Source organism: Osmerus mordax, chromosome 15, assembly GCF_038355195.1.
Source record: "Osmerus mordax isolate fOsmMor3 chromosome 15, fOsmMor3.pri, whole genome shotgun sequence".
NCBI lineage: Eukaryota > Metazoa > Chordata > Actinopteri > Osmeriformes > Osmeridae > Osmerus > Osmerus mordax.
The window spans coordinates 1395789-1423475 of NC_090064.1; the positions used below are offsets into that span (position 1 = coordinate 1395789).

Here is a 27687-nt window from a genome sequence, read left to right on the forward strand (position 1 = left end):
AGACGATCTTCTACCTTGGTGTCTTGGCGTACAGGTGTCGGGGGGCTGGGTTGGGAGACCTCTGAAACCTTTGTTGTCTCATCCTCTTCCTCCACCTCTACTGCTCTCCTCTGCTCCACCTCTACCACTCTCCTCTCTTCCACCTCTACCGCTCTCCTTTCCTCCACCCTCCGCACTACTTTCTTATCCTCCACCCGCTCCTCCGCTTTCCACTCCTCTACCCTCTTCTCTGGTGTTACTGTGGTGATCAGGTCACTCATGGCGATGCCCTTCGATGCTGCGTACAAGCCCGAGCCCATCTCTACAAAACACAATTACAAGTACACACACACAGACACACACACACACGTCTGAATGTGAGCAATGTAGTCTGAGCTGCAGTAACCTGTGGGACGAGCCTGCCATGCAGAACTGCTCAGAGAAACCAGCCAGCAAAACAGCATCCAGCCTGCCAGACAGTTAAACTGATCCGTGAAAAGGCTGAAACAGTCTGCAGGAAGCCAAGAGACCTCTCTGGTTCTTGTTCAGCTGTTCATCCTGGTTCTGCTATATGTTCAGCTTGGATCCAAAACTGAGCCTCTCTGATTGGCTATTGGGCTGGATCCACAGCCAAGCCTCTCTGATTGGCTCCTGAGTTCAGACCAGGGTCAGCTCCCACTGCCACAAGGCCAGCTGGGACTCACCCCTTCCTCAGCTCAGCCAATCACGTGGACAGCAGCCAAGCGCTACACTGAAGTGGTGTGTAAAAGTGATGTGTGATGAAAGTTGACATTGTCAATGCTCAGCGTGAGCCAATCAGCATCGCCGCATGCAGAGCAGAGAAGCCGTTGGGTTGGGGGTGATGGAAGGTACAGAGAAGCAGATTTCTACATGAGCCAGCAGCGCAGGAGCGCACAAGGTATGTGTGTTTGTGTGTGTGTGTTTTAAGGTGTGTGCATTTGTAAACAGCTGTGTGTAAGTGTACCTGGAACTCTATGTGTAGTAGGTCTGGGTAAAGATCTAGAGCCGTTAACACTGGCAGGAGCTCTGGTTGCTGGGGACACAGGCAGGCTGTGTCTGGGACTGTTCCTCTGGGCTGGAGACACACACACTCCGTCAAACACACACACAAATGCACAGCACACACACTCCGTCAAGCACACATACACTCTGTCAAACACACATGCATGGTGCATTGGTCTCTTGGATCATTGAAAATGATGGTTCTGCTGTGACCAAGGTAACCAGCACTGCTGTCTGGGGGGTATCACTGCTGTCTGGTGGGCTATCTCTGTTGTCTGGAGGAGGGTATCACTGCTGTCTGGAGGATTATCACTGCTGTCTGGGGGGTTATCACTGTTGTTAGGGGGGAGGAGTTATCACGGCTGTCTGGGGGGGTGGGGGGTTGATGTCTGTCCAATCAGGGTGTCAGGTGGCTGAGCGGTTAGGGAATCAGGCTAGTAATCAGAAGGTGGCCGGTTCGATTCCCCACCAGGCCATGACGTTGTGTCCTTGGGCAAGGCACTTCACCCTACCTGCCTCGGGGGAATGTCCCTGTACTTACTGTAAGTGGCTCTGGATAAGAGCATCTGCTAAATGACTAAATGTAAATGTAAATCACGCAAGAAGATAATATGTTCACCAGTAGCAATGCAGATTGAACCTAAATCCATAAACATGGCCCGGATGTTGTCTCAACAAGATCCTGGTGTGTTCCTCCCTCTCCCCAACCCTCAATTCCCCTTCCAGCTCTCACCTCCATCCAAACTGCGGGACATGATGTAGCGTTTGCTGGTGGAGCGCTGGAAGAAGGGAGCTGGCCGGGCGATCTGGGATGAGGCTCGTCGGGTCTGGACCTGGGTCCTGCCGCTGTAGCGGAACTTCGAACCCAAAGACAGAAACTTCCTGGGAGGCTCCTCTGGGGACACAAGCCTGCAGAGAGACAAGCCAGGAGGTCATGTAGACGGGCTCAGCAGCTCCAGGGGTAGGGTCGGGCTGGCTCACCTGAAGAAGGTGTGGTGCTCCACACAGACCTTCCACAGCCTCTTGGCTGCTCTGTGGTTGGGAAGTTTGAAGCCAATGGTGCTCTCAAACTGTTCAAACTGGAGACGAGTTGAAAGGGATGAGAGGAGATACAGTGAGACAGACAAAAGGGAGAGAGTGATGTAGAGAGATTGAGGAAAATGTGACACAGACAGAGTTAGATAAAATATGTCGAGCGAATGATAAGAGAATGTGTGTGTCCAGAGAGTGTGTGAACCTCTCCAGGTCGTATCTTGATGTAGAAGTTGTTCCTCTTGTAGGAGATCTTGAGGACTTTGGGCCAGGCGAAGCGGTTGATCCTCAGACGGTCTCTGTAGATCAGCAGCCCGCTGGAACACACACCCAGCATGATCTCCACACCCTCCGAGTCCTGCACACATACACATACACACACATCAGTACCCTGTTACAACTGTACAACTCTAGATTACAGATAGTATTGAAGTATTGAAGCGGACAGTTTCTAATGGTGGGTGTATGTATGAAATGTTACCACTTCACTTTATATGGGAGGTCTAACTTGAACAAGCCCATTGCAGAACAGAGGTATTAGTGTGTGTGCATGTCTGTTTGTGTCTGCTCTTGTGTGTATCTGTGAGAGTGTGTATGTCTGATCCAATGGGCTTGGGAAGCTTGGGAGGAACACAACAGAGTGAGATGACAATGTTCTGTGATCTGGGGGGTATTCGTCGTAGCTCGCTAAGCGGTTTAGCGAGCTAATTTTCAGGCTAAGATAAAAAAACGCCCCTCTTTTTGGTTCGTGGAAGCAACTTTCGATAAATCACCATAGTAACATATCAATTAGCACTAACCTGCTCCAGAGCAGGCTAACGTAAGTGTAGCTGGATAAGCTTGCCACACCCCCGGAAAATAACATGGCAGCTCCCTTTTTGAGAGACCCAGTTGACCAAGGAGCTATATTTTAGTTCGATTAGCTTTCCATACCAATAGAGTTCTTCGCGATTGCCAAGATCCTTTATTTCACACGGATGAGTTCTTGTTTGAGCGATATCGATTCAGCCGACAAGGACTCATTTATTTGCAAGACCTTCTCGGGCCGTACATTGCAAATATATCACACGCCGCAGCAAGCTTTATGCTTTATTATGAGCTTATGCTGCTGTATGTGAATATGTAACGCTATGTTTTACGAAATCTCTTGTCTTATCTGTTGTGCCTGTGCTTTTTATATGTTTCACTGTGGGAGAGTGGGAAACGTCATATCGATTCCTTTTTATGTCTTGACATGTGAAGAAATTGACAATAAAGCTACTTGACACTTTAACTGTGCTTCAGACTGCATAGCCTTGAGGTTTTTTGCGTCAGGTAGGCTATAGGCTACATTTTTATACAGTATAGGCGATGCAGAAAACATTGGCAAAGCCGCAGCATGCGTTGCTGTAAGAAAAGTGTACTTGGCGCTTAACCAGCTGATGAATCAATTCATCATATTCCCTGGCCATGTCCCAGTCAATGAAATCAAAGAGGGATTTACACATAGGCCTACATGCATATACACATATATAGTACATGATATAAGCGCAGTAGCCTACATATATCCTCATAATTGTCTATGAATTCGTATCACTTAGATACTCGTTGGCCTTGTTTTTATCTAGCCTACTTATTCTGAAAGAGTTATGATGTGATCTGATTGATTGGGGTAATGAGGCACTTAAGATGAGCCTATACATTTCCCCAAAACTTTCGCATTTAGCTTATCGGCAATTTTTTGCCAAGCTGCTTGTCTTGCTCTGGCAGCGGTGGCGGTGTTTGACTTAGCCATGATAATATGCTTATTGTCTTCTTAGAGACTCATTATAATAGTTTGCTCGGATGGCGACAATAGCCTATCATCGCTCTCTCTTTCGTCTTTTCCGCCATCATACCTTAAAAAAATCACGGTTTTGGTGATCGACCTTTCCTGCCTTTTGAAGTAGGACGTGCACGTGCAATTTTCCTGATAAGTTTAGCCTGATTGAAATTAACCACATGATTTGGATGCGGATCAGCCGTTGACGAACCGATATTTGCTGTTCTCACTCATCTCGCTAATGTTAACGGGCTAAAGGGACAATTGATTAACTTAGCTTCAACCCTTACGACGAACGGGGCCCTGGAGTCATGGGGATTGACAGAGCCTGTCTGAAACTCCCTGAAAACCAGACTGTGTAACCTACATCACAAACATTAAATTCATGTTAATTAAATTATACTCGAAAGACTCTCAGGGCCCTATTTTAACGATCTGAAACGCAAGTATCAAAACGCAAAGCGCAAGTAACTTTGTGGGCGGGATTCCGGCGCTGTTGCTATTATACCGGCGGGATAAATGACTTTGCGCCTGGCGCAAATCTAAAATGGGTTGGTCTTAAGTAGCTACATTACTAATGAGTGTGGTTTGGGCGTAACGTGCAAGAAACCAACCAGAGCGTCATCTCTGCCTTGAAACAAGCGCTTGTTCCATGGCAGATTGCTATTATAACGGCGGATTTGCCAGGCGCACGCCAGGAACGGTTCACCGACGTTCTCGTCAGGGCCGTAAAAGATAAAGAAGTGACATTTTATGGGAAAGGCAGAGCAGTTTTCTCATTGCACTAAATTGCCCACTCATGCTGCTCATTCAAATTCTTAGTCTTATTGGGTGTGCTTTGCCTTCGGCAAGGGCACAACCTTTGTTCTCTCACATATATATTATTGGGTATGCTCACGCCTTCGGCGAGCACAACCATTGTTCTCTCACATATATATTTATTTTTATTGTTTATTTTCGCCCCCCTAAGGATCAGTCAATATTTGGACTACATAGACAACGCCTGTGTCAAAATGTTCGTCTTGGTCTCGATTGCGTTGCTTGTATTTTTATTTACGTTCCGTTGCACGGTTTAGAAGGTTACAAAGTTTTTGTGGCAAATGTGCCTTTAGTCAACGAAGGGTACTCAGTGCTAGCTACGTCACCACGTCAGCACACGTTGGCAACGACGCATAGATTGATGTGCAGTTGCACAGCGAGTATCGTGCTGTGGTGTACTAGCAGCACATGTACATTTAAACAAATCAAGACCTGCATGTACAGTAAGTAATGTCACATTAAATAATGTATTTAAACTAGTGGTGGGCATAGATTAATTTTTTTAATCTAGATTAACGCCAAGATTACAGTGAGATTAATCTAGATTAAAAAAAATAATCTATGCCCTATTAAAATGGCTCATTTGAATTCCGCCAAAGGCATTCAGAATATGTGTGCTACCCAAATAATGACTAAAAGTAAGTCTTTGAGAACGGGTTTCTCAAGCCAGGTGGCGCATAGACCAGGAGCTCATCTCCTGTTTCCAAAATGCATCACAAACTGCTTGAGAAAGCTGTTCTACTATGATAATTGGTGATGAAAATAAATTATGTTCAATAAGATGTACTTTTGTTTATTAACTGTTTATTAGATTAGCTAGCTTGGCTGATAGAGCTGTGCTGACGGGCTTGCCTCGGTTGCACTCAAACATCGTAGTTTGACGACGACTCTTCCCCTGCGCTACATCAGTGCTTGGCCCGGCATCTTCCGCATTAGCTAAGGGATGCTTTGCGTTTATGTGGTATTTGAGACTGGAAGAACTCCTACAGTAAACTAATTCCGAATAGCACAAGGTGCAAACAACCTTAGTCTTGTAAAGGTTTCCATTGGGAAGCTTCTTAAAAATACATTTTCCCTGAAGCTAACCAGGCTGCATCCATGTTAGCACGTCACGTTTGATGTGATAATTTCATACACAAGGCATACACACAGGTTCGAAGACTCGTTCTCGCCCCCTACAGTGCAATTCGGCTAGGTATACATCCGCGCTAAAATATCAAGGTGAAAGTCATCATAGCTTGCGTAGTATAGACCCAGCTCCCAACCCAACTTTGAGAATAGATTAACGGCGATATTTTTTTTTTATCGCCGATAAGAGTCGCAGCGCGTTAACGCCGATAACGGCCCACCACTAATTTAAACTCAAGCTTGTGTGGTGCGTCGCTGTCTTCAATGCCACAGCCTAAACTTTATGTCAAAAGAAACATTCTAATTTCTGGCGCTTTCAAACAATCCCCTCAGTGACGTTTGGCTAGCAACAGCAGCTAGCTTGCTTGTAGCAAACTTCTTTTGAAGTAGCCATTTCCCCCTAAATTAATGTCAAACTTGTTTATGTTTTTGGGGGCATATTTTCAGTTAGCAGACGGTACTGTTTGAATCGCGATTCCATCTGAACTACTGCCGGTGACAACGTTGTTACGTTAGCAACGACGCATGGATACAACGTGCATAGATGTGCTGTTGCACTATGGAAGCAAATCGTGACCAAAATTCAAATGCATTTGCAGAAATGCTTTTTCATTTTAAGAATGTGGCTGCATTATTTGACTAAATTAAATTAGTAATCAATCATCCTATTTGCATTTTAATTTTCTTCTTCAAGAGTGCTCAATCTTTCACTTAATTAAAATGAAAAAGAAATAGACATTTGAGATTAAATTTTCAAAACATGCCCCAGCAAATAGATACCAAAATTCAATTTTAAATGTAAAATTTGAAAATTCAAATGCATTTCCAGAAATGCATTTTAAGAACGTGGCTGCAAAATCGTGACCACAATTCAAATTCAAATGCATTTCCAGAAATTAATTTTCAAGAACGTGGCTGCAAAATTGTGACCACAATTCAAATTCAAATGCATTTCCAGAAATGCATTTTTATTTTAAGAACGTGGCTGCAAAATCATGACCACAATTCAAATTAAAATGCATTTCCAGAAATGCATTTTCATTTTAAGAACGTGGCTGCAAAATCGTGACCACAATTCAAATTCAAATGCATTTGCAGAAATGCAAAATGAACGAAAAAGCATTCGGGAAATTGATTGAATTTGAATAACATTGATTGATGTTATTAATTCTTTTTTGTGCGGCCCGGTACGAAATGACCCACAGAGCGGTACCGGTCCGCGGACCGGTGTGCACCGGTTGGGGAACGCTGCTCTAAAAACCCGACAATTCAATCAATTTCCCGGCACATTTGCAATGTAATGCAATGCAGATGTGCACACCGCCCCCTACCGAACAAGATGGGTAGCTCGGTCAGCAGGGAGCTGAAGAAGAGCGGCTACTGACGTCACTCTTCTGCGCCGCTCAGAATGCTTTTTTGTTCATTTTGCATTTCTGCAAATGCATTTGAATTTGAATTGTGGTCACGATTTTGCAGCCACGTTCTTAAAATGAAAATGCATTTCTGGAAATGCATTTTAGTTTTCAAATTTTACATTTCAAATTGAATTTTGGTATCTATGTGCTGGGGAATGTTTTGAAAATTAAATCTCAAATGTCTATTTCTTTTTCATTTTAATTAAGTGAAAGATTGAGCACTCTTGAAGAAGAAAATTAAAATGCAAATAGGATGATTGATTACAAATTTCATTTATGAGTCAAATAATGCAGCCACAGTCTTAAAATGCAAATGCGTTTCTGGAAATGCATTTGCATTTGAATTTTGGTAAGGATTTGCTTCCATATTGCACAGCTAGTATCGTATCGTGCCGTGGTGTACTAGCAGCATCATACATGTACATTTAAGCAAATCAAGACTTGCATGTACAGTAAGTAATGTCACATTAAACAATAAATTTAAACTTAAGCTTGTGTGGTGCGTCGCTGGCTTCAGTGCCACAGCCTAACCTTCAGGGTTCTAAATTAACACCCGCCAACCCGCCAAATGCGGGTTAAAATTCATTTTGGCGGGTGTTGATATGAATGATACATAAGGCTCTGTTCTCGGCATGGTTCTCGGTCATTTATCCCCCTGGCAGTACTTCCTAAGTTTCCCATGAACACTGTGCCGTAATGCAACGTGATAACGTTTTATACGCCCATTGGCTGCGCGCAGTTGAAGTGAAACCGGCGCGAGAAACCGTGGAAACGAACGGAGAGTCCACCAGAAAACACAAGGAAGAAGTAAAACGAAGCATAGCGGATCATAGGAGGTAATAAGAGCTAGAGTAGTAAAGTAAAGTAAAAAGTTAACTTAATGCGGCGGTGGTTAGGACAAACTTCTGGGGGCGAGAAGAGGAACGAGGCAGGGGATGAGGAATTGATAGCACTAGAGAGACGGGTCGGGAATGGCTTGTGTTTGACAATGAAAATGTTGTCATGTTTTGTAAGGATTGCCGCATGTAGTCTACGCATAAGAAAAATTATGTTGCTTACTGACACAGTCTAGTGTAATGTAAATACACTGTTCTTAATAAAGAGTATATTAGGCCAGTTTAATTAATGCCTGCTTAGGACAAAACGTTTATGTAAATGCATGGGCAGGAGTCAATCTCATGACGCGAATGGACGTTTTAGCCATTTACAATAAATCGTGTCCTTACGTGTTGGTGATTTCACATACCCTTGCATAATACTTCTGTGCTTCATTTTACTTCATTTTCTGTGTTTTTCATGACAACAATGTTAATAAAATGATCAAATGCATTCTGGGAAACTCATAATTGTTCTTATTTTCACAGGAAAGAATTTGGCTAGTGGAAATTCTGATTGGCTGGTGATCAAAAAACTTAATTTAGAACCCTGCTAACCTTTATGTCAAAAGAAACATTCTCATTTCCGGCGCTTAAAAACAATCCCCTCACTCAGTGAAGTTTGGCTAGCCACCGTAACTAGCTTGCTCGTAGCAAACTTCTTTTGAATAAGCCATTTCTCCCTAAATAGATGTAAAGCTTATTTACGTTTTTGTGGGCATATTTTCAGTTAGCAGATGGTACTGAATCGCGATTCCATCTGAAATACTGCCGGTGACAACGTTGTTACCAGACATCCCAACCTGCAGAGACTCATTTCCGGGAGGTAGCTGATTCTGATGGGAGAAAAAAACCCACCCAAATTAGCTTTGGTTAAAGAGGCGTGGGAGGAAATTGCCACCATTATTACAAATCAAGTTCACATACATAGAGATTTCTCATGAAAACCTTTTTAATCATTGACATGAAAGAAATGTAACAGCCATACAATAAATCACAACAATGTAACGTAGCTTCGCAGGAAGAAGACCCTGACCTCGCCAGCAGTGCGCACGGGCCAGGCATGCGCCCTTAAAATAGCATCTGAATAACGCGCCATACGTTTTTCCTGGTCTGTGGCGGAATTGTTTTTCTGAAACTACAAAATAACACCAGGGAACATTTGCGCCGGAAAACGCCTCCTTTTTTCACTGAACCGCCCCTGGGAGCGCACGGTCATTCCCTAATTTACTGACGTGCGTCTGTGGAGGGTAAAGTCCGCTTTGCGTCGAGTGCAAACTAGGAATGATACTTGCGTCGTTGACAAAGTCAATTGCGCTGGGTGCAAGATAGGGCCCTCAGTCACTCTCTCTCTCTTTGACTATCTTTTTTGCTATCTCCCTAACTCTCACACTCCCCCCCCCCCTCTCTCTCTCTCTCTCTCTCTCTCACACACACACACACACACACACTATCTCTTTATCTCTTGATCAGTCTCTGTTTTTGACTCTTTAAAAGTCAAATTTGTGTGATTTTGTGTGCTTCATGGAATATGATTGTGTGTTTTCTATACCTGTCTAATAGTGTGTGTTGCCTAACAGGCAGTCTCCATTGTGCAGTCATGTGATCAGACCGGTCATGCAGACACAGCTCTGGTGAGATGGTCATGTGACGTGTTGCTAACACGTGTAACAGTACACAGGTGGACAGCACAGTACACGTTGGGTTACAAACAGACAGGAAGTACATCATACACAAACAGAAAGCAGCCTTACCTCCCCCTTAGCTGGAGACAAGCACTCAAACAGGCTTCCTACCAACTAGGCCAATCAGGCAGAACAGCAACAGAAACAGACAGAAAACACACAGGCTGGGCTGACCAAACCAAGGAAGGGTTGCATGCTACAAAACACATAATAATTCTACCCAGAGGTAATGCTACCCAGTGACATTGCTAATGTGAGATAATGCTTTCCAAAGGTAATGCTATACAGTGACATTGCTAATGTGAGATAATGCTTTCCAAAGGTAATGCTATACAGTGACATTGCTAACAGGAAGTAATGCTACCCAGAAGGGATCATACTAACAGTAAGTGATGCTATCCAGTGGGATTACTACCAGGAGGTCATGTAGAACAGTGATAATGCTTTCCAATGATAATGCCACCCAATGATACTGCCACTCAGTGGTAATGCTATCCAGTGGTATTGCTACCCAGTTATAGTGCTACCCAGTGATAATGCTAACCAGTGATAATGCTACACATGGATGATGATAACCAGTGACAATGCTAACCAGTGAAGATGCTTTTCAGTGGTAATGATATACAGTGTTCATGTTATCCAGTGGTAATGATACACAGTGATAATGCTATCCAGTGATAATGCTATCCAGTGATCTTGCAACCAGATATATGCATCACGCTTGGCTGCCCAGTCAGGTCAGGACATACAGCAGGAATGATTTTTCTTGATGTTCCCAGTGACGTAATGTATTGAGTGTTAGGTCAGATCAATATACTGCATGTTTGATAAGTAGAGCAACACTAACAGCACTCTGATTCCACTTTCCCCATCCATCCATCTCACACACTCACCCTCTCTCTTCCTCTGTCAATTCCATTAAATGTATTGACTTCAGTTATTTGTTTTCAATATATTCTTTTCCATGTGCTGTATTGGTGTGGTTCATGGTCATCTATCTATTATTTAACCCTTGTGTTATCTTCGGGTCATTGTGACCCATCAGTCATTGTGACCCACCGTCGTATTGCGACAAATTTACCGCATACAAAAACAAAGTGAAGCATTTTCTTTTAACCGTTGGGCTGTCTCAGATCCCCCACATTGCAAAGGTAAAAAAAAAAATATTTGTTTTTGTATTGGGTAAAATTGGGTAAACACAACGATGGTTCGTTATGAACCTTTGGGTCATGTGACCCGAAGGCAGCACAAGGGTTAATGAATCTTGGTGTGTTTGTCTTTGTGTGCGTGTCATGATTATCTCAAGAACCAGGCTCTGTATAAGTTGAAAATCGTTCCATGTATTGCTCATGATCCAAAGACGTACAGTTCCGCATGTGACGTTGATTGATGAGCTGTTTTGTGTTTACAAAACATATATGGGCCTACAAAGTTACACGTGTTGCATCACGAAAACGTTATGCAAAATCAGTTTTTTACCAATACGACACCTGAACCAGTTGTCAGTTTTTAATTCAGCAAATCACTTCGCAGTATTATGAAGGGGCAGGTACACAAACAACTCATGCTCCATTTGTTTAGTAGCCTACGATTTAGTCCTATACTATAGGATTTGATTTCCATTGCCTTGCTAGGCATCATGAAATGAGGACTTGCTTGCTGGACAACCTTTCAATTGGCAACTTACAAATATGTTTTTTTGTGCATACTGTCATTTGGATGCTAATTTTCTCATTGCTATATCAGTGTATACTGCCAGATGAGCAGTGCTGACTTTCTTCCACACTGACAACGCACAATAGTTTTAATCAGCTTTTTTTAAGCATTTTTTTTTGATGAAATGCTGGCTAGCTAACTAACAGCAAGACAATATAAAGTTAATACTTCATTTTCAGCATAGATTAGTGAATTGTGTTACGTTAATGATTTACTGCTATGTGGAATGCGCAGTAACATCTCCAATAAAGCAGTGTGTGAAAACAGTTTACTTGTGCACACAAACTACAATTAAGATAACACTGAATCAGCGAGCAGATATCTTAATCACCAGCTGTATCACGGGTATGGGCAGTATTATTACCAAAGCAAGAGAGAAGGTACAGATGAGTGGTGGTACTCTGCTCCATTACTTACTGAGGAACTGCGCTCTCCTGTAATTGGTTTGGTGATGTAACTGGTTTGTGATTTGCGGGTTATGTAAAGGAGCAGGTGGGGTTGACAGATGGATGCAACAGTGAAACCAGGGCATCCTACTGCCATGGCAACAGAACAAAAAAGAACTACAACTAGATGAAAGGTAAACTACAGACTCAAAACCCCCCTGGGGCACCAACCACACACCGCACCCTGTCATGATGAGGAGAAAGGGGGAGATGGAGGAGAAGGAGGAGGAAGAGAAGGAGGAGAAGAGGAGGAAGAGGACAATAATGGGAGGAGGAAGAGAAGGGGCAAGTAGAAAAAGGGAAAGGTAGTAGGGGAGGAGGAAGAAGGGGAGAGGAAGAGAAGATGGGGAGTACCTCTCAGATCCATGCAGCTAAAAATGGAACACAGACAATTGTGTGTGTGTGTGTACCTTTGCATGGTGGAGGTCCACCCCGTACATGGAGAGCTTCTTGACATTCTCCAGGAAATGCATCTCAGCCTCGGCTGGTGTCATTCCCCTGGAAACACACACACACCTGGTTGAGTAGGAGGGTTTACATAAGGGGTAAAGCAGAGACAAGAGAGATAGAGTTTGTTTGTCATGACTGACTTGTAGTTCTTGTGCAGGTCCATGATCTTGTCCTCCAGCTCCTTGGTCTGGTTGGGGGCAAAGTGCAGCTCGCTGATGTAGTCTGGCCCCGACTCCTCAGGGTCGTAGTCCCCCAGCTCTGATTGGACGGTGTAGGAACCCAGGACAGTGTGAGTGGCTAAGGAGCAGGGCAGACGTCCAGACACCACGTCATCCCTCAGCTGCAGGCACAGGTAGTACCTGGGGAGGGGCGTGTGGACATGAGTATGTGTGTGGACATCTCCATCACTGAGGGCGATACGATAAACATCTTGATGTATTGCCGACGATCCAATACATTAAAGATACACATGATGCAACTAGACATGCCATATGACACAATTCACCCCTATTGAGATACTTATTGCGATTCGATTCACCCCTATTGAGATACTTATTGCGATTCGATTCACCCCTATTGAGATACTTATTGCGATTCGATTCACCCCTATTGCAATCCAGTGGGATTTCACACGTTTTGTTTAAACACAATGGGAGGTGAGAGAAAAAAATAAAATTCAATATGGTACAGAATGCTATTCTGCATGAGTCTCTCCATGTTTTGTGAATTGCATACATCTGGTCAAATTGCTCGTCTCTCTTGAAAAATCTGAAATGTTGCTAAATATTTGATTTGTAGCCCTTCCTCCTCCATGATAATCTTTGACTCGCCCAGACACGTCCTAAGTTGCACGAGACGCCTAGAGACTTGATGAGCCACACAGATAGCAGGGGAGCACACTTAAAAGTTTAGAGAGGAGGAATCATCTAAATATACAATTATTGGTCCACCACAAATAATAATATATAAATGAATCACAGTGCACACTTTTTAATCAAGCAATTGTATTGTGAACATTTATGCTGGTGCACAAATGTGAATCGTTGTGTGTATATGTGTGTGAGAGTTGACCTGGTGATGTCCTCAGACAGCTGTGTGGGATCAGGGGGGTAGAATTTGACGTTGAAGGAGAAGTTCCAGGCCACGCCTATGAACAGACACCAGGAAGACAAACCCCTAAGAAAAACAACCAGCAGACAAACATTCCCCCCCTCCTCTTCTCTCCCCTCCTTTCCTCCCCCTTCCTCTCCTCTCCTCCATCTCTTCTCCCCCTTCCCCTCCTCCCTTCCTCCTATCCTTCCTCTCCACTCATTCCTCTCCTTCCCTTTCTCTCGTCTCTCTCTCCTTCCTCTGCCTCTTCTCCTTCCTCTCTCCTACTCTCGTAACCTCCCCTTCCACTCACCTCTAATCTGTTTCTTCATCTCCTTGGAGGGATCCAGCCAGTTCTGGAATAGGTCAACAGAGGTCAGGGAACAGTTATACACAGCCAGAGAGAGACATACATACACAAAGACAGGCAGAGAGAGACAGAAAGCACACACATATATATGTATAAAAAACACAGCATTGGGACACCTGACCATCATACCTATATGAGTTTCTTGTACGTCCCATTCCAAAACTACAGGCAATAGTAGTTTTAAGGAGTCCCCCCTCCCTGACATTAGTTGCAGCTGACGTTAGAGTCATCAAATGTGTTTGATGGTTTTTAAGTCAGGGGTCTGTGCAGGCCAGTCTGTGCAGGCCAATGTTTTCACCCCAAACTCAACAAAACATTTCTGTATGCACCTCACTTTGTGGAACAGGAAAGGGCTTTCCTCAAAATGTTGAAGCACAGAATTGTTAGCGTAGAGCACAGAATTAGAGTAACATTTTATGCTTCAGCATGAATAAATCCATCGGTAGAACTAAGGCTTTAGCCCAAAACAACGAAAAACAGCCTCCATTGTTAAAGTGGCTTGACTTTAACCCAATGAACACAGCGAGGTCCACACAGAAATGTTTTGTTGTGTTAGGTTAGACCCAGACCTGCACGGCAGGGCCAGCCCTCCCTAATGCCCTTGTGGCTGGATGGACATTAAATGCCAAAGATACACTCCAAAATCTTGTGGACAGCCTATCCAGAAGAGAGGTAGCTTTTATAGGCACATGGGGGAAGGGGGGGGGGGGCAACTCCATATTATTACCTACAAATTTACAATAGGATGTCATAAAAGCTGCTGTAGTTGTAATGTGTAGATGTCCCAATACATCTGTCTATATATGCTTGCATGTATGTATGTAGATTATTTTATGAAAATAATCTGTTACAGTTCGTCAAATGATTGCATCGCTTCTGTGCCAAGGTCAACCAACAGAGGGCAGTATAACAGTAATTATCCATGCCTGGCCATGTAGCCTGTTAATAGCCTGTTCAAGTCACTGAGAAAGAGTTTCAGGGAAATCAAACAGCTGAGCATTCTGTTTTGGTTCTTAACCAACCCACATTCTACACAATGCAGCACTTCTGTTAAATGAAAAAGTTAAACACTTGAAATTGAAACTAAAATTGAAATTGAGAGACAGAGATAAAGATGTAGAGATGAAGAGAGAGGAGAGAGAGCGGTAGACTCCACCTTCTGGTTGTCGAGGTCCCGGAATGTGATGCCAAAGTAGTCCCTCTCTAGCAGGTTGAGGTGCTCACACACCTTGTCAAACAGCACATGGCCACGCTCACGCTTCTGCAGGACACACACACACACATTTGTATATGTCCTCTCAAGGTGTACACACTCTCTGGGCTTGTCTCTGTGATTAACAGCCTTAGTGTAGCAGGGGCGTGGTGCTGATAACTGAGCTGAGGTAGGTGCAGTTATAAGAGAGCTCTCCTCTCCTCTCTCCATCTCCTCCTCTTTCCTGTCTCCACTCCTCCTGTCTCTCTCCTACCTCCACAGAGCAGGTGTAATCGGAGCCATCTAGCAGGGTGACCTTGCAGTGCATGTTCCTCAAGCTCCTGCTGGTCCTGGCTGGAGAACGATTGATCTTGGAGGAGGAGGAGAGGTGAGATGCTTGATCTTCCTCAGACTGGCTCACCTCCAGGCCAGCTTCCACTCGCTCCACACCCTGACACACACAGAGACACACATAAAGACATGTACATACTCAGACACACACACAGCATGTAAAGATAATGATAACCAGGGTTCCCACAGGTCCTTGAAATCTTTGAAAAAAATTTGAGAAAAAGAAAATCCTTTTAAGAAAGCAATCCTTGAAAGTTTTTGAAAATAGACATAAATAGACATGGGAAAGTGCTTAAATGTATATATTTTGAGCAAGAATAGAAACTGTAGTGCTGTGTTGAGTTAGATAAGGCAAGATAAGTTCACTCTTTGTGCTGCATTCACTGTAACACAGCACGATTGAGGAGTGTCCACACATTCAAGCCTCTCTCTTTGTAATTGTCCGCAAGCTTCTTGTTCTCATTAAAGTAATAATCAGTGTTGGAACAGTAATTAACCTTTCTCCATGCCTCAAACTATGCCGTGTTGTGTCCTTTAATTTGAGGGAATTGGTCCTTGAAAGTCCTTGAAAAGTGCTTGAATGAGATGTTTTAGAATGTGTGGGAACCCTAGATAACTCATAGAAATATCACAGATGTCTCACTAACAGTTTCCTGTCTTGTGAGGTTCTGTTGGGCACATTTCACCTGCTCCTTTCTGACAGGTGTGCTGTGGGCGGCGGCTGGGGGGAATGACTCTGCCTGTGGGGGAAGAGCTTCCTGTGGGGGAGGAGCTTCCTGCGGCGGAGGAGCTTCTGGTTCTGTTGTCATGGTGATGTACCCTGCAACACACATACACAAATAATGAGGTGCATGCAGGACACATACTCACAAAACTGTGCCAGGATCAACACACATAAGCACACTGGAGTACACCCGGAGCTACAATGTCATTGGCTAATGTTTCTCTCTCTTAACACCATCCTATAACCTTGCCCTGGACCCTGAGAGATGAGAGCAAGAGAGAGTATAATACAGATTAAAAAAAGAAAGGGGGGTGAAGATTAAAGCTTATGGAGACTCATCTAATTTTATTGTGGCACAGCGGACAGACAGGAAATGAGCTGCACTAGGTCCTCCAGTCAGATCCTCTACATCCTCTTCTCAGATAGAGGCTACATTCCTCCTTTGTAAGGCACTGACGCAAAGGACCCAGATATTCCACAGGCAAGGTCAGGATTCTCCAAGCACGGGAACAGGGTGCTTCCTACCAGTAATCCCTTCTCCCTAAATGAGTTGGCTGGAGGGTGATGCCTGGGTTTTTTTATGTTTCCCTGTCTCTCTGGAACGGTCAAGGAGGTTCTTTTTTGCTTACATTGGGATTTTCTGCAACCTGAGACGTATGTGGAGATTCTGCAACGTCAGGCTGTACCTCAGCCTAGAGCACCAGAGCCCATCCAGCACCTACAGAAGCACATCAGGATGTAGCGGATGTTGGCTTGGGCGTGTCACCCAGCCACCCCCATGGTGATGACACTGCAGCTGCACCATTATGCTAATCAGGTGGCTCCTCTCTGCTCTCTGATTGGGTGGCACCAAGACAGCTAGCCAAACAGATGAGCACCTGCCTGGGACCCTAAACAGCCTCTAAACCTCACACATGCAGCCCCTCAACCTCACACATGCAGCCTCTAAACCTCACACATGCAGCTTCTAAACCTCACACATGGAGCCTCTAAACCTCGCACAATGAGCCTCTAACCCTAACAAATGCAGCAGGGGCGATTCTAGGATCAGACCTTTAGGGGTGCTCAGCCCTCAATGAGAATGTAACTTGAATACAGTGCCTTGCAAAATTGCTAAACCCCCTTGCTAATATAAGCTCTAATTTCACTGGATAACAATTAATTCATTTATGTATTTTTTCTGCAAAATATTGAATGAATGAAAAAACTAAGGATGTCCCTTTCATGAACTACCAGCATCCAGTGATAATGAACAATAATACTTTTATTTTTTATTATTATTATTTTTAGGGGTGCTGAGATGAAATTTAGGGGTGCTTGAACACCCATAAAAAGGGTCTAAAATCGCCACTGACATGCAGCCTCTAACCCCCAGACAGGCAGCCTCTAACCCATACAGGAGCTGACAAGACCTGAGCAAGTCAGTCACGGAGCGCTGCACTGCGTTCAGTCTGATGATCTAGCCAGCCTCACCTCAGCAACCTACTCAGGTCTTCACTCCAACACGTATTCACTCACAGAGCCTTCCTCCTCAACTGCCTAATATAAGTGGCTCCACCTGTGTCGGTAGTATGCGCGTTCTCTCTCGGGTATGACGCGCTGACAAGACTGTTCTTTTGATTAAACGAGAGCGACCAGCCCGCAGAGACCATATTCTGTCATGCTCCGCTCTGTCAGCCTCCGCCGGTGAGGACAGCCAGGCCACACCCACCGCATTGCAGAAACACATCCCGAAAACCGAGACACGGGAACTTGGGCCCAACAAATCAAATTACAAATATATCGACTGACCAGACGATGCCAATACATTAAAAAACGACAATTATCAGGTCACCGCATAGGTAAAACGCAGAGACGGCGTCAAATTTCAAATCTAACGGAACAACTTTTTGACTTCGGTCATAGTCTGCGCAATGATGAGACACTTTTCAGCAGTCATGCTCGCACGAGATATGATATTTCCATAACAGGGCTGTACCGTTTTATTCACGAAGAAGCAACATGATCCACTCATGGGATTCCTCACATTTCCCAGCCTGTTACAAACCTCCAATATTAGAAGCCCTGCCAGTCTAGAAGGTTTCAATGTAACGGAACACTGGCTAAGTATTTTAGTGATGCGCTGGAGGATGAACGATGCGGCGCCTGTCCTTCAAGTCACATCTGTCTGATGAGACACACGATGAGAAACTCTTCTCAGTCTTATAACTGAACGAACGCTGGCAGCAACATATTCCTCAGCCCCCAGATATCCGCATTTGAAGTGTTTACCGGTATGCCCTTTGCTCCGTGTCGGTAGGTCTGCAGTGCCTCGGTTTGGCAGCTGGCTCCGGTGTGCTACAGTGTGTTCCGTTATGACATCCTGTGCTTCTTCAGCCAAACTTGCGCAATCCGGGCAGCACACGGCATTCTGGGAATGGAAGCCCCTTGCATGCCTAAATAGGACATCTCTTTCCCTCCCTCTTACACACACACCCTGACACGCTCACACAGAAAAGGCCTACCTGGCGTTCAGGATGAAGACAGCTCTTTGCAGCTCTGTGTGTGTGTTTGGTTAAGGATTCTGTACATTCTCACATGATTCTAACTTGTTTTCATGAGATAAAAGTGTTCATCTTCCCAATGGATCCTATTCCAGTGTCTCCTTCAAGGGAGAGAAACAACTCTGATTCTAGATGAACTCCAGCTCCCAGACTGCCTAGCGTGTAGCACTGTGCTGGGCTGACCATCTCAGAGCTAAGGTGACACAGCATCGTTCATTAGTCCCAGGAGGGGAAAGGGAGGGGATGGAAGGGGAGATGAGAGAAGAGGAGAGAAGGGGATGGTAAGGGAGGAAAGGGGGGAGGGGAGAAAAGGGGAGGGGAGAAAAGGGGAGAGGAGGAGGAGAGAGGAGAAAAGGGGTGGGCAGAGGAGGAGGGGAAAGAAGAGGAGAGACCAGGGGCGCCACCACTTTTACAGTTTTTTTCTATTTAGGCCCACTTAATTAGTCAGTGCATTCATTTTAGATTGATAATCCCGGAAAAAGAAATGCAGTATCCCAATCAACGCCCATAAAATCAACGCAGTTTCACCTAAAACACAAACTGATGCGTGCCTGCAGGTTCAGGGTATATTGTGGCCAATGTACCCTGACCTATATACAGTTAGGTCCATAAATATACAGTTAGGTCCATAAATATTTGGACATTGACACAATTTTCATCATTTTGGCTCTGTACACCACCACAATGGATTTGAAATGAAACAATCAAAATGTGCTTTAAGTGCAGACTTTCAGCTTTAATCTGAGGGCATTTACATCCAAATCAGGTGAACGGTGTAGGAATTTCAACAACTTTTATATGTGCCCAAAGGTTCACAACGAACCATTGTTGTGTTTACCCAATTTTACCCAATACAAAAACAAATAAATAGCATTTTCTTTTAACCTTCGCAATGTGGGGGGTCTGAGACAGCCCGACAGTTAAAAGAAAATGCTTCACTTTGTTTTTGTATGTGGTAAAGTTGTCGCAATACGACGGTGGGTCACAATGACTGATGGGTCAGAATGACCCGAAGATAACACAAGGGTTTTAAGGGACCCAAAGTAATTGGACAGTTGGCTGCTCAGCTGTTCCATGGCCAGGTGTGTGTTATTCCCTCATTATTTCATTTACAAGGAGCAGATAAAAGGTTGAGTTCATTTCAAGTGTGGTATTTGTGTTTGGAATCTGTTGCTGTCAACTCTCAATATGAAGTCCAAAGAGCTGTCACTATCAGTGAAGCAAGCCATCATTAGGCTGAAAAATCAAAACAAACCCATCAGAGAGATAGCAGAAACATTAGGTGTGGCCAAATTTACAGTTTGGTACCTTCTTAAAAAGAAAGAACGCACTGGTGAGCTCAGCAACACCAAAAGACCCGGTAGACCACGGAAAACAACTGTGGTGGATGACAGAAGAATTATTTCCCTGGTGAAGAAAAACCCCTTCACAACAGTTGGCCAGATCAAGAACACTCTCCAGGAGGTAGGCGTATCTGTGTCAAAGTCAACAATCAAGAGAAGACTTCACCAGCATGAATACAGAGGGTTCACCACAAGATGTAAACCATTGGTGAGCCTGATATACTTATATATCTCATCCGGATGAATGGGCAAAACTTCCCACATACATTTAGTCATTTAGCAGACACTCTTATCCAGAGCGACTTACAGTAAGTACAGGGACATTCTCCCCGAAGTAAGTAGAGTGAAGTGCCTTGCCCAAGGACACAACGTCATTTAGCATGGCCGGAATTGAACCGGCAACCTTCTGATTAATAGCCTGATTCCCTAACCGCTCAGCCACCTGACATCTTATTCCTTGATCTGTATGTTTAATTTGTATTGTATGTTTGTGTTTTGTATTTTATTCATATCAGGCAGCGCGCGTCAGTCATTCGGGGACGTAAGGCGTCCACCTTTCCTCTGCCCACTACTACACCCACGTTAGCAGCGCATATTCATTGGGCCACGTCCGATAAGACGCGTGGATACGCACACACTCACCCTGGTTGTTGTATGATCAGTGCTGCTGCCACCCTCCGCCATCCCCTTCTCCCCCATGCTGTCTGTGTGTTCTATCCATCAGGGGGATTTTATCTCTATTGCTCCCTGCCTCATATGTCATGTATGTATGTGTTGCATCGAGGAGGCAGGGAGTGCTTCCCTTAGATCATCCACTCCGCCAAAGTCAAATCTACATGTCCATGTCATGTAACAATAAATGCTCAAATCTAATACGTGATTTTCTTGACTGAAATGTTGTTATGCTGTAAGGTAACCAGGGGGGTATTCCAGGTAGAGGGTTCAACAAACTCTGATCCTAACCCTGAACTCTGAGTTGAGTTACTTTGAAATGGGAATTTCAGAAAACTCGGTTCCAGACCAGCTGATATGAATTAATAAATTCAACTCGGAGTACGGCAACTCTGAGTTTAGCGCGTGCATGAATACTGTAGAGTTAAGTGATTCTAACTTAACAAATAAACACAGAGAGAGATTTCCGACGAGTGCAAAGCACCATGCCTTTATTTCCATTTCCCATTTCCTTTTACAGACCCTCCCCCTAGGCTATATCACATCCTGTCATATCAAAGCCTTTAACCCTCGTGCTGTAAATTTGTCGCAATACGACGGTGGGTCATAATGACTGATGGGTCAGAATGACCCGAATATAACACAAGGGTTAACACTACATCCCCCTTTTTAAGATCCGTTGTACTGATATATGACAGATTAAACTAGCACTTCTGTACTGTAACCGACTATATCACAAGTTAACTGTAGAGTAATACCCAACTGTGTCTTAAGAACAATAAGCATTTGCACATTAACTGAAAATCTGAACTAAGAAGGTGGGGTAGACTGCCCAATCCTTCTACTGAGTGTGGGGGTTTATTCTGCCCCGTAGAAATCACTCAGTTTCACCAGGGGTACCTACTATTTAGCCACAAAGTCCTTCAGGTACCCTGGAGGCTGTCTCTCTCTTACAGGGTAGCATGCTGGAGGCTCAGGACTGCATGGTTGAACTGAGCCCTGCTCTGCATGACCTGGCCCCACTGGCTGACCAGTAAGTTGCTCTGGCTCTGGTAAGATGGTCTGGTGGGATGGTCTGGTAGGATGGTCTGGCAGGATGGCTTGCACTGCCGGCGCCACTGGCGTAGAGACGAGGTGGTTTCCGTTGCGGCGCAGATTCCCTCTGGGAGTGTCAGTGATGTATGACCTTGGTGCTTCCGCCTGTCTTATCACTGTCCCCTTCTCCTTTGTGTCCTTTACCCAGACATGGTCGCCTGGTGTCAGACTTTTGAGATGATGAGCTCTGTGTCTTTTATTAAAGTACCAGCTCATTCTCTGTCTTTTCCTCTGTTCCACCTCTTTTTTCCACCAAAATTTGGTTATGTCCATCCAGCCTGGGTTGAGAGATGACAGAGTGACCGGAACTGTTGTCCTGAGCTGCCGGCCCATAGACAGCTGTGCTGGACTGTACCCGTTGGCGAGTGGTGTGGCCCTGTAAGCCATGAGTGCCAGATACGGGTCTTTTCCTTTCTGTAGGAGACCTTTAACTGTCCGCACAGCACGCTCTGCCTCTCCATTGCTCTAAGCATATCTGGGGCTGGACGTAACGTGTGTGAACCCCCACTGTGTTGCAAACTGAGTGAAGTATTCAGACGAGAACAGTCCATTATCTGTCATGACCTCGGACGGTATGCCGTGCCGGGCGAAGATAGACTTGCAATGTTCCACTACTGCTAATGAGGTTGTTGATGTGAGTTTAGCTACCTCAATGAAACGGGAAAAGTAGTCTACCACCAAAAGGTACTGGTTATTGTTCCACTGAAACAAGTCAGCACCCACCTTTGCCCATGGTCTATCAGGGAATTCTGTGGGCAGCAGTGGCTTTTTGGGGTTGATTCTTTCTTTTGCACACGTGTCGCAGCCCTCAACCATTTTCTGAAGCTGTGTACACAGTCCCGGCCACCAGACAGATTGTTTGGCTCTTTCACGACACTTTGCTATACCTTGGTGTCCTGCGTGCAGTTTCTGAAGGATGTCTGTCTGTAGCAGCTTGGGAATAACTAGCCTACATCCCTTCAGTAATAAGCCGTTTTCCACTGATAGCTCATCCTCGAAATGTGCATACGGTAGGTAAGCTCTGTCTATTGTGGATCTGTCTGGCCAGCCCTCAGTTCAGTATTTTTTTACTTGGCTCAGGATTTCGTCCAGTTCTTGGTATTCCCTTATTTTTCTCTTTTCTGTAGCTGGTAGGGTTGACATTATCATGTGTACATACAGGTCGACTTCCTCTTCCTGCTCTGGCTGCCCTCTGTCTCGCAATGGCGCCCTTGACAGCACATCTGCCGTGGCCAACTTCTTGGTGGCCACATGTGAGATGGAGAAGCAGAAAGCCATCAGTCTCATTCTGAGTCTCTGAATGCGTGGTGGGAGCTTATCCAGGTTTTTGGAGCCTAGTAACGGAACCAGAGGCTTGTGTTCTGTTTCAACGTGGAACGTGATGCCCACCAGGAAGTCTGAGAAGCGCTAGCACGCCCATGTGATTGCCAAAGCCTCTTTCTCTATTTGTGCGTACCTCTTCTCAGTATCTGTGAGTGCTCTAGAGCTATATACAACTGGCTTAAGGTGGCCATCCTCCTGCCTCTGGAGTAGCACCGCTCCCAGTCCAAATGATGACGCGTCAGCTGAGACAACCGTTTCCGCTTTTGTGCTGTAGAGCGCCAGCCCTGGAGGTGTGCTCAGCTCCTCTTTGATGCTGTCAAATTCTCTTTGTTGATCATGCCCCCACTGAAACACGTTTTGCTTCTTTAACAGGTCCCAGAGTGGCTGTCTCTATTCTGACAGAATAGAGACAGATACTGGAGTCCCTCCAGTATCTGGGACATTCTCTTCTGGTAGTGTTCCGGTGCTGAGGATATGACGAAGCAGAGGCGATTAAAACAAAACCTCCCAAAGGGAGTGAGGAATGTTGTGAGCAGGTCAGACTCCTTGTCAAGGGGAATCTGCCAAAACCCTGAGTTTGCGTTTCGATTTTTGAGAAAACTTTGGCGCCTTCTGGCTGTCCGAGCGTGTGTTCGACTGACGGGAGCATGTGTCTTTCCCTCTTGACTGACTCATTCAATTTGGTCAGATCCACGCAGATGCGCACCTCATCTTTGTCTGGCTTTGGTACAGTGACCATCCCAGCACACCAGTCTGTAGGTTGTTCAACCCTTGAGATCACCCCCATCTCTTCCATGCGCGCAAGTTCATTTTTTACTTTAGACATGAGAGGCAGTGGGATTCGTCGTGGGGTTGATATGGAGAATGGTTGGGCGTCTGCTTTAAGCTCTATTCTGTATTCACCCTCCATCTTTCCTAGCCCTTTGAACAGTGCGGGGAACTGTTCCTTGACTCTCGACTGAGTCCAGCACCACTGTATCTACTCTAGCCCTAATGCCTGGATAGCTGGACGTCCCAGTAGACTAAACTTCAGACCCGGGACTACATACACTTCCTGTGTGGTACTTTTACTGTCTGTTCTCATAGTAGCTGTGAACTTCCCCTTCACTGTGATAGGTGTCAGACCTGGACCCTGCAGCACTCTCTTTGATCTCTCTAGCTCTGGGAACTGCCCCTTCTGAAATACAACATGACTCCAGATCAGCATGTACACACATGGACATGGGACACGCCCACATACACACACGCACTGCTGTGCGTATGCACACATGCCTAATGCTCTCAGTCTCCTGAGAAAACCTCCTGAAAACTGTTAATGCTGGCATACTAAACATTTGGTGTTAATTTGTAGATATTACAATACATTTGGCAATGATAGCAATGCTGTTGGACTTTAAAAGCAGTGTATATGGTTTGGCAGGGGCATATTTTGAGTTCTGATATTGGGCTGGTTTTTGATTGGCCATTGGGCTGGTTTTGTCACACAGACCTGGCAACCCTGGTAGTGTAGCTGTCCGTAGCCGCAGTGCCCTGACAAGCAGTGAAGTGCAGTGATAAAACTACCACTGTCTCCCCTTGTTCCTGCTGTCTCTGATTGAATTTGGCCCGCTCAAAAATAATGTTTCTCCTCACCACGAAATGTCTCTCTAGCTCATCTATGACAGTGTTGTAAGCGTTTGCCTCTTCTTCCGTCATGTGAAGTTAAGTCACAATATCTTCCTTCTCGTCCCCCATAGTATAAATTAACATGTTCACCTGGTTTTCATCCGGCTGTAGCTCTAGACCCTAAATCTCTCAAACCTTCGTATCCATTTGGGCCACTCTTCTGGTTTTGTGAAATCAAACTTGGGTGGTGGGGGAATCTGGAATCGCTCCATTTTCTTTCCTTCTCGTCTGCCGCGAATGTGAACTACGAGTCACGTTAGCGTTGCAAGCTAGCTAAACTTCAGACTTACTGACTTGACTAAAATTCACGTGAGTTCCCTCCAGTTAAGTCGGCGAAACCGCGTCTCATGTGAACCCGACTTAGTAACTGAAGTACTTCTGACACCAGTTAAGTGATTGTAACTTAACAAATAAACACAGAGAGATTTCCGACGAGTGCTAAGCACCCTGCCTTTATTTCCATTTCCTTTTACAAATACTACCAAAAGCCAACATCTATGGAGCTCCGATACTAGGATTCACCATGGCACCCGACGACAAAGAATGTTGTCCTACTTCACCACACTTTAGATATAAGTTTTATTTTGTGTTTATGGTCAATCTGAGCACATATTCCGGAAAAAAGCAACACGGCTGTAGCAGCGTAGCCTATACAATTGGCGTGGGAGACAATTGCTGCCGAGTATTTGAATGCAATAGCCAGTCCATACATTCAACTTTTAACCCCACTGTCCGTTAAGGATCCTGTAAAGTAAATTCCATGTTTTGCATCTAAGTACATTATATACGTGTAAAATTAGTTCCTGAAAGCATGTGCAAAGCGCTAAAACTTTGTCGCACTGAAATGTGGAGTTTAGACCGAAGAACAGTTTCTCTTCCGTTTTCAGATCAGGTTTTAATGGGCGGAGCCAAACAATGCCCTATCTACGTAATTTCGCCCCATCTACGTCAGATCACTGAATGGCTCCTCCTGCTGTACTGTTATTGTAGCTTACATCAGCTAGCTAGCTAGCTTCAGGATGTCTCCCACCACCCGCAACTGCATCTTCCCTGGATGCAAGAACTCCAGCTGCGCTGCAACGCCATTTAAGTTGATAATGAAAGGAAAAATAGGTTGATAGATTTTGTGAAGAGCCACGCTCATGGAAAGCTTCGGATAAACTCCAACAGCAGTCTCTGCCCCACTGACCATTTCACGGCGGACAGTTTTAACATGGACCAGAGACAGACGGGGTTCACCAACACACGGCTTCTCTTGCAGCGCGAAGCCGTACCGAGCATCGCCCCCCCGGCCGTTCATCCTCCGGTCGCACCTGGACCATCCACCGCCGCCAGCAGTTCATCACTCAGTTCTGTGTGCTTGTTATAATTATACTAGATAACTTTTCCAGAGGTATCTCTGCTATAATTAGTGCAAACCGCTAACTTGATATTAGGCTAGGCTGGGTCGTAGGTAGCTTACTTGAGAGAGGTGGCGCCTTCCAGCGAGGGGGCCGAGCTTCAGCTCCTTCAGGCAACACGCCCCCCCAGTCCCGAACAGAGAAGACTGCTGATTTTCTTACGATTTCAAAGCCTAATTGAACATACTTGTCTGGGGTTTTTTTCATTCGAATTTGGATGGGTAGTTAATAACACATTATTCTGTGGTGTGGTGAACTTGAAACTCGTTTTTAATTCCACTTTACAGGATCTTTAATATTAGAGGAGAAAAAGTGGTGGACTTAATAAAATAGCATGTTCAATGTTATATTACATATAAAAACATACTACGAACAGGTAATGCATATTTTGCTTATAGGCTATACGCTTGTGATTGTAGCCTCGACGTCACCATGGTTTTAATCATATTCGACATGATACAAAGTCTAAATATCAATTGGTGCCTATTTCAACTTGTAGTAGCAGTTTTCCTCAACAGAATGCATTTCATCAAAGGAATCATCCATGATGATTAAGATGACGAAGAGACATTAATGACTGCTGCCGCAGAAATGGATGCAGAGAATTATGTATGGTAGCTACTGGTAGTTCTCTCTCCATGTACTTTTATTTACAGGCTTGTGTGGAATTGTCAGTTACACTGACATTATGAGAATAATGGATATAAAAACAATTTGCACATTCTGACAACAGGGCATGGATGCTGTATACAGTGAGATGTTCCTTTAATGGCAGGTGAATTGTACATGTGGAATTGTGAAATGTAATGTAATCTCATGTATTCCCAGTTACAAGTAAATGAGTTGTACAAACTGCACCTCATGAAGAAAGTACCAAAAACTGACCAAGAGATGTGTAGGCCTATTTAGGGTAGAAGAATAAAAGCTAATCTTGAAAAAGATTTACTGGAACACCACAGGAGGATGCATGGTCACAGGTGATGTTAATAGTAGGAACAATAACCTATATGAATATTAATTGTTGAATTTTCTGAATTTCTATTTTGACCAAGAGATGGTGTACTTAGGGCAGAAGAAAGGCTGATCTTGTAAGGCTATCAACCTGCCTACCTCTCATATGGTAAAATATGGAGTTACCAGATGGAGTCTCAACTTGATGGCTCTCACACATCATTGTGTAACTTACTGTAGCATTGCTAGTCATGTTGATAAGTAAGGGTCAAGATTGTGGTGTGATTGTAGTTGTTCTTGGGTATAAAAGGAATTGTGAAGCATTGTTCTGTGGATTCTTGATCTCCTGAGACCTTCTCCTCAGCTCTGGCTTGTCCTACTCCTTCTTCCTCACCTCTTGCTTTCAGTGGCGGCCGGGACTTTTCAGAGGCCCCCCGCAAAGTCGGAGCTCGAGGCCCCTCCCCTAAATCCACTCAAAATGTATCTCCATCCTATCTTATACATTGCTGTCTACCTTTAAATATAGCCTATATTCACCAATGTGAGAGAAATAAATAAATATCAAAAGCACAATAGCAGCCTATTTGTGTGGCGTCCTGC

The 27687-nt window shown here is 44.6% G+C and overlaps 1 protein-coding gene and 1 pseudogene across 7 annotated transcripts in view; one reads left to right on the plus strand and one right to left on the minus strand.

Annotated features, from left to right (window-relative positions):
* The window catches only part of epb41l3a (erythrocyte membrane protein band 4.1-like 3a), a 60703-nt gene that overhangs the window by 23255 nt on the left and 9761 nt on the right, over positions 1–27687 (minus strand). For 5 of the 7 annotated variants that reach the window (XM_067251300.1, XM_067251301.1, XM_067251303.1 and 2 more), the window contains exons 1-13: positions 18367–18436; positions 16019–16191; positions 15295–15471; positions 14985–15089; positions 13772–13814; positions 13441–13516; positions 12510–12728; positions 12330–12417; positions 2240–2392; positions 1984–2081; positions 1736–1911; positions 965–1075; positions 15–301 (exon numbers count right to left, since the gene is read on the minus strand). In XM_067251300.1, the coding sequence (XP_067107401.1) occupies positions 15–301; positions 965–1075; positions 1736–1911; positions 1984–2081; positions 2240–2392; positions 12330–12417; positions 12510–12728; positions 13441–13516; positions 13772–13814; positions 14985–15089; positions 15295–15471; positions 16019–16180 (1695 nt within the window). In that variant the 5' untranslated portion in view covers positions 16181–16191; positions 18367–18436. Of the gene's footprint in view, positions 1–14; positions 302–964; positions 1076–1735; positions 1912–1983; positions 2082–2239; positions 2393–12329; positions 12418–12509; positions 12729–13440; positions 13517–13771; positions 13815–14984; positions 15090–15294; positions 15472–16018; positions 16192–18366; positions 18437–27687 lie in introns of those variants that run through there. The other 2 variants (XM_067251298.1, XM_067251297.1) reach the window with 2 other exon arrangements.
* LOC136957947 (V-type proton ATPase 116 kDa subunit a 1-like) overlaps positions 21616–27687 on the plus strand; it is a 73234-nt pseudogene continuing 67162 nt past the window's right edge.